We start from the raw sequence: 12,622 nt of genomic DNA on the forward strand, positions 1-12,622 counted from the left end.
GCCAGGATGGTCTCGATCTCCTGACCTCGTTATCTACCCGCCTCGGCCTTCCAAACCATTGACCCTCTTAAGGGGCTCTTCAAGCAATATTGCTTTCAGGTCTGCATGGCCTCAGTTGGTTAGATTTGCTTGTTAAAAGGAAATGGTGACACATATTAAAATGTTTCTGAATTTTAAAAATCATGGTGTACCATCCTTGCTGCCACATTGCTCTAAATTTATGGACTTGAGGTTTATTTTTGCAATTCATCATGTAGCATTTACATAGGAATCCTGTCCTATCTTTAGCAGATCAGGAGTAATACTTAAAAACACAGATGGAAGGCTGGGCCCAGTGTTTCATGCCTGAAATTCCAGCACTTTGGGAGGCTGAGGCAGGCAGATCACGAGGTCAGGAGATCAAGACCATCCTGGCCAACATGGTGAAACCCTGTCTCTACTAAAATACAAAAAATTAGCTGGGCGTGGTGGCACGTGCCTGTAGTCCCAGCTACTCAGGAGGCTGAGGCAGGAGAATCACTTGAACCCGGGAGGCAGAGGTTGCAGTGAGTAGAGATCAAGCCACTGCATTCCAGCCTGGTGACAGAGCAAGACTCCGCCTCCAAATAAAATAAAATAAAAACAGATGGGATTCCCCTAAGAGTAAAGGGTGATGGATATGTTAAAGGGTCTCTAGTGCCCACACAGGAAGCTGAGTTAAAAATTGTCAACAGAATATTCTGGGAAATAACTGAGCAGTTATTTCAGGAAAGAAGCACAGTCAAGGGCTATGCCTGCAGTCCCCATACCCATAACCCTGGGAGCAGTGTGCTGCTGGGTAGCTTGCAGGACCTGCTTACAATTTATAATGAGCCTATCCACCTGGTCTTGAGGAGAAAGCTGGGCTGAAAAGATAAGCACAGGAGACCTTCTGCCCTGTGTAGAGGGGGCTGTTAGTGACTGAGGGAGCTCTCTGGGCTCCCTGGGGAGAAGCTGAGCTGTTGGAAGAGACAAAGGCTGGGGGAGGGGATAACCTTTGTTCCAAGGCTGACTTGGAGGAGGAAACGTTCCCCTCTCCATTTTCACATGATATAAAGGGGTAGGGGAGTGAGCCTCATTTATCCCAGATCTCTGACCCATATCTCTCATCCAACCAAGAGATGGAAAAAAGAAAGCTATGAGATTTGGGCTTAGAGCTTAAAGGTACTGTCAATCACCTTCCCCCAACACTCCACCACCAAGAAGGGAAAGAGAAAAGGGGGGCTGGGCAGAGGACAGTGCTGTCCTACCTTCCAGATATTCATCAGTTGTATTCCCAATCTATTGCTCCACATTCTAAATATAATTATAAATTGTTAGCAGCCAAAGAGTTAGTAACAAGCCAGGGACAATGGTGTGCACCTGTAGTTCCAACTACTCAGGAGGCTGAGGCAGGAAGGTCACTTGATCCCAGGAATTCGAGGCTGTAGTGCATTATCATTGCACCTATGCATAGCACACCAGCCTAGGTAACAACAAGACCTTGTCTCTAAAAAAAAAATAGTAGGCCGGGCGCGGTGGCTCAAGCCTGTAATCCCAGCACTTTGGGAGGCCGAGACGGGCGGATCATGAGGTCAGGAGATCAAGACCATCCTGGCTAACACGGTGAAACCCCGTCTCTACTAAAAAAAATACAAAAAACTAGCCGGGCGAGGTGGCAGGCGCCTGTAGTCCCAGCTACTCGGGAGGCTGAGGCAGGAGAATGGCGTAAACCTGGGAGGCGGAGCTTGCAGTGAGCTGAGATCCAGCCACTGCATTCCAGCCTGAGTGACAGAGCAAGACTCTGTCTCAAAAAAAAAAAAAAAAAAAAAAAAATAGTGGCCGGGCGCAGTGGCTCTTGTCTGTAATCCCAGCACTTTAGGAGGCCGAGGCAGGTGAATCACCTGAGGTCAGGAGTTCGAGACCAGCCTGGCCAACAGAGCATTAGATAGGAGTTCTAAATTTCTCTTCAAAGAATCAATATGTCAGTATGTTCAATTGTTTGCCTTCTACTTTTAAACTTAACTTCCTTGTAAAGCAACCTTTTTCGATCACCTATTCCACCCTGACCCATTCTGATTGCCTGCTCCACCCTAACTCATTTCGATTACCTGCTCCACCCTGACTCATTCCGATTACCTGCTCCATCCTGACTCATTCTGATTACCTGCTCCACCCTGACTCATTCCGATTACCTGCTCCACCCTCACTCATTCTCCACCCTGACTCATTCTCCACCCTGACTCATTCCGATTTCCTGCTCTGCCATAACCAAACCACTCACCCGGTCACTCTCTTTAAATTAGCCAATCGAAATTAGTTTAGTCTGTGTGGTCTAACCCTAGCCAATAGGGGAATGACAGCAGCAGGGGCCACGTGTGTCAGGGATAAGAACCCCTTCTCCTCCCTTGTCCAGGTGTGTGCTCACCATTACTCCATCTGTGAGGGCGCACCCTTCTATAGAAGTAAATTGCCCTGCTGAGAAGAAAAAAAAACAAAAATTTTATATTCGATTGCTATTTCTTTTGTGGCACCGAAACCTTATTTATAACAATAGTGAAACCTCGTCTCTACTAAAAATACAAAAATTAGCTGGGCATCATGGTGCATGCTTGTAATTCCAGCTACTTGGGAGGCTGAGGCAGGAGAATTGCTTGAACCTGGGAGGTGGAGGTTGCAATGAGCCAAGATCGCACCACTGCACACCAGCCTGGGTGACAAAAGACTCTGTCTCAAAAAAAAAAAAAAAAATAGTTATTAACAGTTCTGGCCAAGCGCCGTGGCTCAGGCCTGTAATCCCAGCACTTTGGGAGGCTGAGGCCAGTGGATCACTTGAGGTTAGGAGTTCGAGACCAGCCTGGTTAACATGGTGAAACCTCGTCTCTACTAAAAATACAAAATGTAGCAGGGCATGGTGGCACACACCTGTAGTCCCACCTACTCGGGAGGTTGAGGCACAAGAATCACTTGAACCCAGGAGGCAGAGGCTGCAGTGAGCCGAGATCATGTCACTGCACTCCAGTCTAAGCAACAGAGCGAGACCCTGCTCAAAAAAACAAAACAAAACAAAACCAAAAAAACAGTTCTCAGGGCCAGGTGCAGTGGCTCACTCCAGTAATCTCAGCACTTTGGGAGGCTGAGGTGGGAGGATCACTTGAGGCTAGGAGTTTGAGACCAGCCTAGGCAACATAGTGAGACCCTGTCTACAAAAAATTTTAAAATTAGCCAGATATGGCTGCATATACCTGTAGTCCTAGCTACTTGGGAGGCTGAGGTGGGAGGATTGCTTGAGCCTAAGAGTTCAAAGCTGCAATGAGCCATGATCATGCCGCCGCACTCCAGCCTATACAACAGAGTGAGACCCTGTCTCTTGAAAAAACAAAAACAAAAATGCACACACACACACAAACAAGTTGAAATTACTGCTCCTCTTGTTTTTGTGGTTGAGTCTTCACTGTGTGATTCTTGTTCCATGAATTTAGAAGGTGAGAGTTGGTGGATAGCTTCTAGAAGTGGGTTTGAATAGGAAAGATGAAGGCTGTATCAGAGCTATGATGGTGCCACTGCACTCCAGCCTGGGTGGCCTGGGTGACAGAGCAATATTCTCTCTAAAAAAACAAAAAACAAAAAAAAACCTACCAGCTGGCTGTGGTGACTCATGCCTGTAATCCCAGCACTTTGGGAGGCCAGAGGCCGGTGGATCACGAGGTCAGGAGTTCAAGACCAGCCTGGCCAAGATGGTGAAACCCCGTCTCTACTAAAAATACAAAAAGTAGCCAGGCATGGTGGTGGGCACATGTAATCCCAGCTACTCGGAATGCTGAGGCAGAGAATTGCTTAAACCCGGGAGTGGAGGTTGCAGTGAGCCAAGATAGTGCCACTGCACTCCAGCCTGGCAACAGAGTGAGACTCAGTCTCAAACACACACACACACACACACACACACACACACACACACACTAAAAAAAGCTATATCAGGATCAGTTTTCCTTCTTAACCTCTAAAGACAGATTTTTTTTTTTTTTTTTTTTTTGAGATGGAGTCTTGCCCTGTGACCCAGGCTGGATTGGAGTGCAATAGCACTGATCTCGGCTCACTGCAACCTCCGCCTCCTGGATTCAGATGATTCTCCTGCCTCAGCCTCCTGAGTAGCTGGGATTATAGGCGCTCACCACCATGCCCAGCTAATTTTTGTATTTTTAGTAGAGACGGGGTTTCACCATGTTGGGCAGGATGGTCTCGATCTCCTGACCTTGTGGTCCTCCCGCCTTGGTCTCCCAAAGTGCTAGGATTACAGGCATGAGCCACCATACCCGGCCTTTTTTTGTTTGTTTTAGATAGGGTCTCACTCTGTCACCCAGGCTGGAGTGCAGTGGTGCAAGCATAGCTTACTGCAGCCTCGACCTCCCAGGCTCAAGCAGTCCTCCTGCCTCAGCCTCCCAAGTTGTTGGGACTACAGGCATGAACCACCATGCCCAGCTGATTTTTAAATTTTTTGTAGTCTCACCGTGTTGCCCAGGCTGGTCTCAAACCCTTCGGCTCAAGCAATCCCTCCCACCTAGGCCTCCCGAAGTGCTGGGATTATAGGTATGAGCCACCATGGCTGGCTTTAAAAACAGATTTTTTTCTTGGAACAACACTCACCAGTCATGTGACTTGGAGTAATTTAACATCTATGGACTTTAGTCCACAGAAAATGGGAATTAAAGCAGGGTCTGATGACTTGTTTATGAAAATTAAATAAGAAACTGTTGAAGCACTTAAAAAGCAATACAACATGATACAAATAGAAACTTAATTGTTTTGGTGTCCAGCAGTTAGTTTGGTAGAAATTGAGCAATGTGTCAGAAGAGGAGACCCAGTGATTGAGCTGTTTCTTTTCTTATTACAGCTATCTCTGAAGGGCACAAATCAGAAAGCACCATGCCTCCTAATAAAGAGGCCAGCGGTCTCAGTAGTTCACCAGCGGGGCTCATCTGCCTCCCTCCAATCTCTGAGGAGCTACAGCTTGTGTGGACCCAAGCAGCCCAGACCAGTGAGCTAGACAGCAATGAACACCTGCTAAAAACCTTCAGCTACTTTCCCTATCCCAGCCTAGCAGACATTGCCCTTCTCTGCCTACGTTATGGGTTGCAGATGGAGAAAGTCAAGACTTGGTTTATGGCCCAGCGCCTCCGCTGTGGTATTAGCTGGTCATCTGAAGAAATAGAAGAGACTCGAGCCCGAGTAGTCTACCGTCGGGACCAACTCCATTTCAAATCCCTTCTCTCTTTTACTCATCATGCAGGACGGCCCCCAGAGGAGGTGCCTCCTCCTCCAATGCCAGCTCCAGAACAAGTTGGTATTGGAATAGGTCCTCCGTCTCTTAGCAAGCCCACCCAGACGAAAGGATTGAAGGTAGAGCCTGAGGAGTCCTCTCAGATGCCACCACTGCCACAGAGTCACCAGAAATTAAAGGAGTCCCTGATGACACCTGGCAGTGGAGCATTCCCCCACCAATCAGATTTTTGGCAACATCGTCAAAGCAGTGGCTTCTCAAAGGAGCAGGCAGGCAGGGGTCCCAACCAGTCACATGGCATAGGTACTGCTTCCTGGAACCACTCCACAACCGTCCCCCCACCACAAGCTCGGGATAAACCCCCACCAATTGCATTAATTGCCAGTAGTTGTAAGGAGGAGTCAGCATCTAGTGTTACTCCCTCTTCTTCCTCTACCTCTTCTTCTTCTTTCCAGGTACTGGCTAATGGAGCTACTGCCACCTCTAAACCCCTCCAGCCATTAGGCTGTATCCCACAGTCAGTGTCACCCAGTGAACAGGCATTACCCCCACATCTGGAACCAGCCTGGCCCCAAGGGCTACGGCATAATTCAGTACCAGGTAGGGTTGGCCCCACAGAGTACCTTTCCCCAGATATGCAACGCCAGCGAAAGACCAAGCGCAAAACCAAAGAGCAGCTGGCTATCCTCAAATCCTTTTTTTTACAGTGCCAATGGGCACGGCGTGAGGATTACCAAAAGTTAGAACAGATCACTGGTTTACCTCGGCCTGAGATCATTCAGTGGTTTGGTGACACACGTTATGCCTTGAAGCATGGGCAACTAAAATGGTTTCGGGACAACGCAGTACCTGGTGCCCCTAGTTTCCAAGACCTAGCAATTCCTACACCACCACCATCAACCCGCTCCTTGAATGAAAGGGCTGAGACACCACCTCTGCCGATCCCTCCACCCCCACCGGATATACAACCCTTGGAGAGGTACTGGGCAGCCCACCAACAGCTACAGGAAACTGATATCCCTCAATTGAGTCAGGCATCACGGCTTAGCACCCAGCAGGTACTGGATTGGTTTGACTCTCGATTACCTCAGCCAGCTGAGGTGGTAGTTTGTCTAGATGAAGAAGAGGAAGAGGAGGAGGAAGAATTGCTAGAAGGTGATGAGGAAGAAGAGGAGGAGGAGGAAGATGATGATGATGATGATGATGTGATCATACAAGACTGAGTGGGGAGCTGGGGGAGGGGAGGTCTGTTATTAAAAGATGAACCAACTTAGTAACTGTTTAAACAAAGAAACCACATTTTTAAAATTACCTTGTGGCAGAGAACGAAAAAGCTTTGTGTTCTTCAGGGTGGGTGGCAGGGGAATATAGTGAGGGTGGACCAGGGAGAATGACCATAGGGCACTAAGTAAGGCTGGGATTGGATCAGCAGAAATCCAGAGCTCTAACCTTAGTGTAGAGAGTGCTAAGGATCTGGGGAAACCATGGGCTGGGAAACTGCTCCTGCTCTCCTCGTGTCTGCTGTTCTTTTCCCTTAGTGTACTATAGAGAGGCCAGACATTGGCTCCACCTCTCCAGGAGGACTGGAAAGGAGGAGTAAAGGATTCTGATTTGATTGATGATTCCAGTGTATCCCCAATCCCACTATCTTACCTGGAATATAAGGCTACCCTGCACCCCTTTTCTGAGCACAAGTCTGTGCATGATGCAACTGACTCTTAATTTTTTTCTTAATAACTGATCATTTCCTAGACAACCAAGATTCTCAATAAGTCCCAATCTCATCACAAATATTAATATTTCCTTTTCCTCATACCAACTTGACTATTTCACCTGCTTCATGACTAAATCACAGGTGGCAGAATATTTTCGGTTTTGTTTTGTTTTTTTTTTTTTTGAGATGGAGTCTTGCTCTGTCACCCAGGCTGGAGTGCAGTGACGCGATCTCGGCTCACTGTAAGCTCTGCCTCCCGGGTTTATGCCATTCTCCTGCCTCAGCCTCCCGAATAGCTGGGACTACAGGCGCCCACCACCATACCCGGCTAATTTTTAAATATTTTTAGTAGAGATGGGGTTTCACCGTGTTAGCCAGGATGGTCTCGATCTCCTGACCTCGTGATCTGCCCGGCTCAGTCTCCCAAAGTGCTGGGATTACAGGCGTGAGCCACCGTGCCCGGCTATTTTCAGTTCTTATGCTGGGACCACTTTGCTTTGTAGCTTTTTCTGTCTTTCCAAAATCCTCACTCTGTTCACTGTTTGTCTCAGGGTAAATCTTCCCCCACCGAGCTTGTGAAAAACTTTAATAATTGGGTGGAGAATAATTTAGAATGGATATTTATTGGAGGTGGTAATTAGGAAAGATGTCGTTTTAAAAAGTAGAATTGTGTTACAAAGGGGTGTAAGAGAGGGAATAGTTTCCCCTTGTTGAAGGGCAGTGGAGGTAGGTTCCAGGTTTGGTTTTACAAACCTGATAACTACCTCCTGTCCAACTTGACAGAGACTAATTTTTCATCTTTTGGCTGTCAATTTGTTTCGGAAAAAGAGACTTTTTCCCTCTTTTTATAGGATCTGTCTTAGGGACAGAGGGACTGTCGTCTTTAAGTGAACTAATTATTAATGTTTTAGAATGGTTTTCATCAGTTGGGATCAGCTATATGGCAAATAGGTATCATCAATGAGTTAACCATCTAAAAATAAAAGAGTGGAAGCCCTAAAATGCTAGAATAATAATAAAAAGGCCAAAAATAAAATTGTTTCTCTCTCATCCACTTTGCCACTCCTATGGTTTAGAGATTAATGGAACCAAATCCATTAACATTCTAACTCAGCATACTTTTAATTTATTGTTTGGAGGGGCAAGACTTATTGAGGTAAATTAACAGAAGAATAAAAACTTTAAAAGGAAGTAGTTCAGCATCTGTCACTAGCCAGGTTGTTTCTCAGCCATCAAATGATAATGACTGAAATTTCTGAGGCTTCAGGAGTAACAGAGATACAATCTTGGAGGTAACTCCATTTGCTACAGGACAGGTTCTTGCCTAAAAGAGAAGGTGTCTAGAAATGCCTTTAAAATAAATTCAGAGTACTAGAAAGGGTATGGGGATCCTAGTTCAGATACAAGGTCATTCCCAAGAGCTAATTTATTTCTGGCAGATGCCTGCTATTTTCTGTTTTCCCAGTATTTTTGCTTAAGGCCAACTTGTGAGTGGCTAACCTATTTAATTCCTCATTTCTGCCTTTTAGTACCCAAAGTAGAATACATGTTTGATCTCAGTGGTAGTGTTTGCCCATTCCACCATTCTAGAACTTGTAATAGTGATAGAATTGTAGCAATAAAAGGGTGTCATCTTAATTTTACTATCTATATACTAAACTGAAAATCAGTGTCTCCAACAGTTGTTTTCAATAGAAAAGAAAATTAGCATTTAATAGTAACTAAGCATAGAGGAAACAATAGGCGAATAGAAAAAGTACAATAAGGACAAAGAACAGAGATGTTACTTGTTAACATTGGCAATGTGACAGTATATCCATAGCTAAAAATGAAATCCAGAAATGAAACAGTGATAAGTATATGATCCATCACAATCCCCATTCCCAACTCCCAACCAAGCATGATGCCAATAATTATTTTTATGACCTTTGTTTCAAATTGTAGGAAATGAGGGGAGCTACCAAGTTCTTCTGGAAGAGATATAAACATCTTCCTGAAGCACTAGCCTTTTGTAAGACCTGACCACTGTCCTGGGAGGTGATAAGGGTGAATAGGGTAAAGATGGAGGGAGCATAAGGTACAGAGTGAAACTAGGAAACAATGCAGGGATAAATTTTCCGGGACCATCACCCCAATGGGTACTGAAAGCTACAGTCCATCCTTCAGTAGTATGTATAGATCAGACCTTGAAGATGATCTATCTGGAAGTGGTCCATGCTTCTCTCCCACTGGGTAATCCCATCTGCCTCTGTTGTTGGTAGAGAGTCTGCAGCAGAGGACAAAAAGGTAGATGTGGGTGTTTATAACAACAAAAAGGGCAAGAAAGTCTCTCTGAACCCATTGTATGAAGCTTATCAAGACAGACACCACTGCTTTTGCTTCCCCATAATTTTCTTCATTGCATGATAACTAACTTTTCCAAACTAGGATTTGCTACATCTAGTGTGACAGTCTCTGGAACATTTCAGTGGTTATGGTGATAATAATAAGGATGAATATTTGAAAATTAAACTATTTTGGAAAATCTGGGACATATGATTACCACACCCAGAGATGACTACCAGGGAGGCAGAGTTCTTAGGCCTCTGAGGAGGTGGCATTTCCTTCAATAACTTTAAAATTTCTTCACATTTTCAAACAATATATAGAATAGTATAATGAACTCATGTGCCCCTTGTCCATCTTTAACAAATAATTCATGGCCAATCTTTTATTTCTACTCTTCCACTGTCCCTCCCTACTAAATTAGGGATACAAACCCCAGACATCATTTGACTTTTCATCCATAAATACTTTAGTATGTATGTATAAAAGAGAATGGCTATTTTTAAAAACATAACTACAATATCATACCAAAAACTCCCCAATATTAACAATTAGTTAATATCAAATGTCCAATAGATAATTTTGTTAAACTGTCTCATGAATTTTTTTTTTTTCTACAGCTTGTTTCAGTCAAGATCCAATTAGGGGCCAAATATCTGTAGACGGTTTATTGAGCTTTTAAGTATTTTTTCATCTGTAGGTTAATCCCCCCATTTGTGAGGATCTTAGGGAGGACTGTTATTTCCCCAGTGTTGCCTCTTAAGGCTGAGACCCTAATTTCTTACTGATGAAAATAAAGGGCATCTTGGAATATGGGAGCAAAATATATACCTACCTTAGTATGAAGGAACTGTCCCTGGGGACACCAGGAGCTTGGAGTGAAAAAAGGGCCTAAATATGCTCAAAATCCAAGCCATTTAAAAAAAAAAAAAAAGGCAAGACTAGATTTTTTTTTTTTTTTTAATTTATTTTTGAGATGGAGTCTCGCTCTGTTTACCCAGGCACTGGAGTGCAGTGGCATGATCTCAGCTCACTGCAACCTCCGCCCCCCAGGTTCAAGCAGTTCTCCTGTCTCAGCCTCTCGTGTAGCTGAGATTACAGGTGCCTGCCACCGCACCCAGCTAATTTTTGTATTTTCAGTAGAGATGGGGTTTTACCATATTGGTCAGGCTGGTCTCTAACTCCTGACCTCAGGTTATCCACCCGCCTCGGCCTCCCAAAGTGCTGAGATTATTGGCGTGAGCCACCACCCCCGGTGACTTTTCATTTAACAGAACTCTTTACAACCTCTCCTTGTTACCATGCCCTTTTCCTTTTGTTACTGGAATCAGAATCATAGTCCCATAAATTTACAAAATATTACTCTAGCTGTCTCTGGAGAAGTAAATGTGGTTTTTCCTAGTTCAAGTAGTACCTCTACCCAAAAGATACATTTCATAGAAAACACTTTATTGTGGAACTACTGAAAATGGCAGTGTGTCCACACTTATTTCACCCTGGCCAAGACCTCTCACTTTAAAGCCTCTCACTACCATGTGACTTCATTTTAAAACCCCAAACCAGGAAGCTAATCTAACAGTAGGATAAAATCTGGAATTGAGACCATTCTGGAAGGTTGTGAATATACAGTTACCAGAGTTGAAACCCATGTCATTCTTCACTGGTTATATTCCACTACCCTGAGGCATTTAGTGTGCAGGCCTAACCATGTGAGATTTTATGCACAGACAAGTTAGACTAGCCAGGTCTCACCTGCAGGACTGGAAGCTGGAAACTAGGAAGACTCTCTAGTGTGGTTCTGCTCTCCCTCTGAGCTGAAGGACAGAATGGAACAGTGAAAGATGACTTCCTTGGGCAGTTTCTCAGCGGTGTTACTTGTGGGTCAGGGTAACGAGGTAGTTCTTAAAGGAACACTACTCAGAAGGGAAACACAATTATTAATTTAAGAAATGGGTTATAAAGTCTGTTCTTTTCCTGTGAGGACCAGGTACTGGCAGAGGTCTGAGATTTAACTATGAGTGGAAAGACAGGCAATATAAAGATTTAGGTGAGCTATGGAAGATGGCAGCCTCTTAACAAGCGGACTGGTGGTACCACCTTTACTGAAAAAGATGCGGAAAAGAATGGATATTGGCCTTATAATCCTCAGAACTAAGTGCCCACCATTTTCAATATAGGGACTTTTGAGAAGCCAGTTTAATCCTATAGGCCAACCTTCTGGCTAAACAGTAGGACTTGACTGATGACAGGATGAGTGCTAATCAGGCAAAACCCAGAGTTTCCCTTCACTCTGAAGAAAATGGGATGGCTCTTAAAGAATATTAAGGAGCCAACTACAGACAATGCTCTTTGGGAGGCAAACTTCAATATCTTGTCATCTTGAAAATCTTCAGTTTAGTATATGTGTCTATAGTTGAAGCTCCATTCCTTTAGAAATGTTATTTAACTTACCAAAATTGTTAGGGGTGAGGACTCTTGTGTGGCCTGAATGCCCATTTGGGGATGGTCTGAAAGAAAAAATCCCCTGTCCAGAGGAGGCAGATGAAGGTCTAAGGAAAGGAAATAAAAGCATCAGCAGAGAAAAGGAAAGGTAAAAGTAAAAATAAAAAGCATATGTAATGGAAGAGCCTATACAGTTAGGCCAGAGAGGAAAAAAATCCCCTGCTTGCAACTGAGGATAATTTTTTTGTTTTTGGAGATAGGGTCTCACTCTGTTACCCAGGTTGGAGTGCAGTAGTATGATCATGGCTCACTGCAGCCTTGACTTCCTAAACTCAAGCAATCCTCCCGTCTTAGCCTCCCAAGTAGTGGGGACCACCAGCATACACCCACTAAGCCCGGGTAATTAGGTCTCACTTTGTTGCTCAGGCTGGTCTCCAACACCTGGGCTTAAACAATCCTCCCACCTTGGGCTCCCTAAGTGCTGGAATTACAGGTGGGAGCCACTACCTGGCCAAAATACAGTAATTTGGATGTATATTAAACACAGTGCTATCCAACTTCCTTTTTGCTTATAAGGCACATTATAAACTTCAGTGGTACAAGCCAGTGGAGAAGTAACCCTAGGACTGCTGGCAGAGTTTTGTTTTTTTTGTTTGTTTTTTTGAGACATTGTCTCACTCTGTCACCCAGGCTGCAGGGCAGTGATACTATCTCAGCTCACTGCAACCTCCACCTCCCGGATTCAGCAATTCTCCTGCCTCAGCCTCCTGAGTAGCTGGGATTACAGGCATTTGCCACCACTCCCAGCTAATTTTTGTACTTTTAGTAGAGACAGGGTTTCGCCATGTTGGCCATGCTGGTCTCGA

At 44.7% G+C, this 12,622-nt stretch overlaps 2 protein-coding genes across 4 annotated transcripts in view; one reads left to right on the forward strand and one right to left on the reverse strand.

Moving 5' to 3' along the window:
• The window catches only part of HOMEZ (homeobox and leucine zipper encoding), a 27,401-nt gene extending 20,799 nt beyond the window's left edge, over positions 1-6,602 (forward strand). For all 3 annotated transcript variants that reach the window (XM_033188556.1, XM_033188557.1, XM_033188558.1), the window contains one exon: positions 4,889-6,602. In XM_033188556.1, the coding sequence (XP_033044447.1) occupies positions 4,889-6,498 (1,610 nt within the window). In that variant the 3' untranslated portion in view covers positions 6,499-6,602. The remainder of the gene's footprint in view (positions 1-4,888) is intronic.
• Positions 6,603-8,598: 1,996 nt separating this feature from the next.
• The window catches only part of RNF212B (ring finger protein 212B), a 34,026-nt gene continuing 30,002 nt past the window's right edge, over positions 8,599-12,622 (reverse strand). The window contains exons 12-14 of the mRNA XM_033188561.1: positions 11,766-11,863; positions 11,067-11,128; positions 8,599-9,255 (exon numbers count right to left, since the gene is read on the reverse strand). Of these exons, the coding sequence (XP_033044452.1) occupies positions 9,187-9,255; positions 11,067-11,128; positions 11,766-11,863 (229 nt within the window). The 3' untranslated portion in view covers positions 8,599-9,186. The remainder of the gene's footprint in view (positions 9,256-11,066; positions 11,129-11,765; positions 11,864-12,622) is intronic.

Source organism: Trachypithecus francoisi, unplaced genomic scaffold (genome assembly GCF_009764315.1).
Source record: "Trachypithecus francoisi isolate TF-2019V2 unplaced genomic scaffold, Tfra_2.0 Lachesis_group3, whole genome shotgun sequence".
In the NCBI taxonomy this organism is placed as follows: Eukaryota; Metazoa; Chordata; class Mammalia; order Primates; family Cercopithecidae; genus Trachypithecus; species Trachypithecus francoisi.